This window comes from Pygoscelis adeliae, unplaced genomic scaffold (assembly GCF_000699105.1).
Source record: "Pygoscelis adeliae isolate BGI_AS28 unplaced genomic scaffold, ASM69910v1 Scaffold26, whole genome shotgun sequence".
Taxonomy (NCBI): domain Eukaryota; kingdom Metazoa; phylum Chordata; class Aves; order Sphenisciformes; family Spheniscidae; genus Pygoscelis; species Pygoscelis adeliae.
In genome coordinates this window covers 2,352,547-2,357,841 of record NW_008825104.1, presented here as the reverse complement: position 1 = coordinate 2,357,841, position 5,295 = coordinate 2,352,547, and the positions used below count along the sequence as shown (strand labels likewise).

The following is a 5,295-nucleotide window of genomic DNA, read 5'->3' as shown; positions in this document are numbered from 1 at the left end:
CAATGCAGTCCCCCCCCCCCCCCCACCCGATGCCCAGCCAGTCCCCGAGCAGCGGCCCCCCCAGCCAGCTGTCCCCAGTATATGTACTGAGCATGACGTCACATGGTATGGAATGTCCCTTTGGCCAGTTTGGGTCAGCTGTCCTGGCTGTGCCCCCTCCCAGCTTCTTGTGCACCTCCAGCCTTCTCAGTTGGTAGAGCATGGGAAGCTGAAAAGTCCTTGACTAGTGTAAGCACAACTTAGCAACAACTAAAACATCAGTGTGTGATCAACATTATTCCCACACTAAATCCAACACACAGCACTGTACCAGCTACTGGGAAGAAAATTAACTCTATCCCAGCCGAAACCAGGACACCACTCAACCTGCCAGATCCTATTTTTTTTCCTTCAGATAAAACAGCTTTATACAACCATTTTGCAACAGCAAGCATCTCCTACTCTTCATCCAATTCCAAATAGATTGATGTGTGTAAGCGTTAAGATTAAAAGAAGACTACTGGATAATCTAAGGAGATCTGTTGGGAAAAGAGATTCTGACATATCACTAAACACACATCAGTATCTAGAACCTCAAGCTCAAGTGGTAAACAGAATGAAGAAGGGAAAATTAGAAAGTAAGGCAGTGTTAGAAAACAAATTTTGGGGGGGGGGGGGGAGGGGGAGTGGAACAACATTCTCGTCACATCCTTTGTACAAACTCCAGATCCCACTACTGGACTTGCTCTGCTTTTCATTTTTCTGTTAATGGTATAAAGCACATGGTGTATCTACAGTGGCACCTTTCTCAAAAATTTAATATCCTGGCTGAGTCAGGTCTTGAAAGTTTGCTCTCTCAAACCGGAGGTATTCCCCCCCAAGGCCTTACAGATATCAGGAGGCTTCCTACATAGAACACACAAAAAGATTGGGATATACTCCAGCCTTCAAATATGAAAATATACTTTCTTCCTCCTCTCTGTTTCCTTCCTCCCGAAGTAAGCTGACAGCACAACCGAAACACTAGTTAAAACTTAAGATAAATGTTCTTACTGATTCTTTGAATGTTACAGGGCCACATGTAAGTAAAATCTAATTCAAAGTGAAAAAAGCAAGCATCCAGAAACCCAGAGGTGAAACACTAGAAGGCAGAAAAAGTACGGGTAGCAGGGAACTAAGGAAAAAAAACCAGAAGACAACTCCAACAATTGAATACATTAATTACAAACAAATGTAAGTAAGTCAGAGGTGCTAAAACAGACCTTGAAACAAACGTCTTTCATTGTCAAAGACCTCACAAATCAGTAGCTATAGTACACTGGAAAGACAATCTTTCACACACCCTGATCATTACTAAAGAACTGTCTGAATTTATCAACTGGTAGAGCCTACACAGTATGCTATATGTAGTTTGTACTAACTTCCGTTAAGAATAAGACAACAGTAAGTAGCCAGTTGATTTCTAACTGCATTTTACTGGAATTAAGACTTCAGAATGAAGATTCTGACAGACAACATCTTCAGACAACTCTAGTATGTGATCTTCAAAATATGTAACAGTCTTATTACTAGGGAGATCATTATCATAACTGAACTTAGCAGCATGTTTTGTAATGTGTATAGTCTTTATTCAAAGTTATTCCACAATTTCACTGCAGTCTAATTGAGGTATGATGCTCCAACATTTCTGGGAAGATTTCATAGGACGTTTAGACTGGAATCTATTCCAAGGCTGAAACTACAAGCACCAATAAGTTACCAGACTTTTTTCCACAAAGACTCCTGAGAGCATAAATGAGTTCTACATGACTATGGAGCTCAACCAACCAGCAAACTGACTACAGGCATCAGCTTCCTCTTTCTTTCAAGCTATAAAATAAATTTTTAAAAAAAGGCAAAAAAAAGTAGAATAAAACAGCCAATGTCTCAAGAACTTACCTTCAGATTTCAACTTTGTAAGAACAAAAATCAGGTAGTTGTTGAAATCCGGATACTGATTGAGTTGTTCTAGTTTCTGAAGAGAGAAACTGTTAAGGAAAGATGAATCTTCACATGCAGCGTTTATAGCTTTCTGGATACAAAGATTATTAAATGAGTTATAAGCTCACAGTATGCAAAGTATGAACAATCTAAAAAACAGTTTCTGTATTTTTCTTACTGAAGCAACAGCTTTTAGTTCTGGTGAAATCTGAAAAAAAAATCCAGGGACAGACACAGAAATTAATAGATACTTAAAAATATTTGTAAAGCCACTAAAAAAAGCTTCCTCTGTACAGTTTTAGATTTCAGTATTTACACTTAGAAGCCCGCCAAACCTAAGGAATCCACTGAGACACAATCCCATAACACATCTTTTTTTCCCCCTCCACAATAAATAAAAGCATTTCAGCATTAAAATACAATGGCTATGATTTTGATAAGCTACTCATTTTAATATTAGACATATACTTTTTTATGATGCTAACTAGCCACAGCCTGAGCTTTCAGCAATGAGAACATGTTTAATTGTAAATGCACAGATAGTTGTACCAAGAAGTTCATGCTTACCCATGGTCTCAAAAAAAACCAAAAAACCCCAAAACAACAAAACGATCCTTAACTGCAGGAAGAATGATCACGTTTCTGAACAGCTGTGAAAGTATGTAGCTGTTTTCCTAAAATTTGTCATTACTTCTGCCTCAATTTTCCCAGTATTCTGCCACTGCTTGGCTAGAGAAGTGATCTGGCATTCTCCTTGTATCCTGTTCTCACAGTCTGGTACTAACAAGTATTCTGCTCAGCAATAATATTTTAAGTCAGTGCAGTATCACCTCTAAGTTACTAAGCCTACTAGGTATCATCAGTATGCCAAACAATCAAGACATTTTACAAAAAGTGATTTTTAGAAGAAGTAAGATTATTTGCTCCATAGGCATTTACTTTACTTGCTGTTTAGCTAACTCTCTAAACATTCCAAGTAGCTAAACTTTAGCCAAATAGGTGTACGTTAGGACCTGATGGCCCAGTAAATACCTTCCAGTTCTAAAGGATCCATTTCCTTCCAATGACCAACAGCCAGCGTCTCAATCATAAACTTAAGAAACTTCATTTTTAGATATTTAGGCTGTTTGCATCAAGTAGTAACTTTGCTAGAGAAGCCTGCCCTCTTTCCACTTAATAAGAGAGTAAAGCGTACTTATCACGGCCACAAGCTCCTTTGCTGTGAAACACGCAGGAGATGAAATGTAAACAGGAGGATGGTCAGGGCAAGTGAAAATACAGAACACTCTACATGGCCCCTAGAAATTAAAAACCACACGTCCAGAGATTGTTGTCCAAGGTAGCCAACAGAGCTCTTTCAGGAACAGCCAAGAAGTAGGGTAGCACATTTCAAAATTTTCTTCTCCAAGCTTCAGAAACATGATCACCAAAACACTCAGTTGAACATTACTAACAACTGTAAATTCCAATGGATCAAGTAGAAAGCAGCAGCAGAAGTGAGCAGAAAGAACTGAAAGAGCAGTATTTAATAGAAACTTAATGAGAAAACACTTAATTGGCCTAGGAATCAAAGAATAGCTTACAGGCCATATTTTCTTAACAACTTCTTCACCCGCTTTTTCTTTTTTACTCCAAGAAACACCTAATATCTTCATTTGAAAAATATCTGAAGCCTTACCAATTCATAACTCTGTTAACAAAGGGTTTTGACTAACCTATACTCCCCGCTTTGTTATATTTGAGTTCTAAGCAGCCAAGTGTGCCAGAACAGTGTCATAAAGAAAGAGCATGACAAAATCAACAGACTGATAATCTTACAAAAAATTATGGACTGAGATTACTTTAAATTTGAAACCTTTAATCACCACCCTGCTTGGACATGCTACTAAGTAGCATTGTACAATAAAACAGCCATCATAAATTTTTTCTGGAAACAGTCTCAAAGGACATATATATATATACACACACCTTTTTTTTTTTTTAAATTATAGGACATGGCCTGTCAAGTTGTATTAGAACATTTTCCCAAACTGATATATAATACAATGGTAAAAATGTGCCACTTCTATAACCTTTACAGGCCAACATATGAGGACCTCCTTGAAAGCACAGGTATCTCAGCACAGCAGGGAGTTACCACTACCACTTAAGAAGAATTTCAAACATCAGTTAACAGCACTTTCGCTCAGTCAGTTTCTACTCATCTTCAAGACAGACAGCATCACCTATACTGCCCATCCCGCACATATACTGCTATTTTTCAATAAACAAACCAGATGCTATTATTTGAAGCAGAGCTTTAAAATGTAATTTTACATTAAAGCTACACTGTAAACACTGTTGCTATAAACACTTTTGTATTTCAAATACTAAAGAGCACCAGTTTAAGTTTGAGGCATTATCAGAACACTTTACTTACTCAAACACTTCTATTTAGGATTTTTCAAAGGAAGTAATAACATCTTAAAAATCTGAAACATAGCTGCAAGAACAAGATGATCAAGATGAAAACTACCTTCACTTTTCAGGTAAGAGCAGAAGCCTTCCTGAGCTTGACCGCATATGTTACGAAAGCCTAGAAGTGGAACAAATTTGGCTTCAAGCTACTCTTAAAATAATGTAAATATACATATATAGACACACACGTATGTTCTTACCTACTTAAATAAATTCTGTTGCTTTCTGTGAAGACCTTCAAGCAAATGCCTTAAATAAAAAGGGATCAAGATGATAAACTCATATCCTTCATAGAATTTCAGGACTTCTAGATATTTTAAAGCACTTATATGGCTAGCTCAAGGAGCAGGAGACAAGAGATGAGGGCTTTATTTTTCAAGACCTATGCTTCTAATTAATTTAAATTAATTAGAATTAATTTTAAATTAATTAATTTAAATTTTACTCTCTCAATCTTTGTTCCTTAAAACCTTGCTATTTCATCACCTCTACAATCAAGAGAGACTGGGGGGGTGGGGTAAAAATAAAAATCCAACAATCCACAACACTAACATCAAATGCACTGCAAAGCAGCACAAGAAGCCACATACAGTAGATTTCCCCCTTCCCGTGAATTTTAACGAGTGTAACGAGCAGTATTTCAGGGTCAGGCTTCTAGGCAAGCAGAAACATCCTCACAACGCAGCAAAATGCGCAGTGTCAGAGCCAGCAGGCCAACGAGGGCTCGCAGGCAGCGGTTCCGCCAGGGGCACTCCCCCCACCAGCTACGGCTTTCGCCTCGAACCCCAGCGCCGGATTACTTCAGGAGGCCCCTACTCGTCCCCGCTTTGCCGCAGGGGCGACGGGTACCCCGCGCCGCGCCGCCTGCTCGGCCCGGCG

At 38.7% G+C, this 5,295-nt stretch overlaps 1 protein-coding gene across 1 annotated transcript in view; it reads right to left on the bottom strand.

Annotated features, from left to right (window-relative positions):
• TNPO1 (transportin 1) overlaps positions 1-5,295 on the bottom strand; it is a 116,812-nt gene that overhangs the window by 57,639 nt on the left and 53,878 nt on the right. Inside the window, exon 2 of the mRNA XM_009327301.1 lies at positions 1,918-2,050. Within this exon, the coding sequence (XP_009325576.1) occupies positions 1,918-2,050 (133 nt within the window). The remainder of the gene's footprint in view (positions 1-1,917; positions 2,051-5,295) is intronic.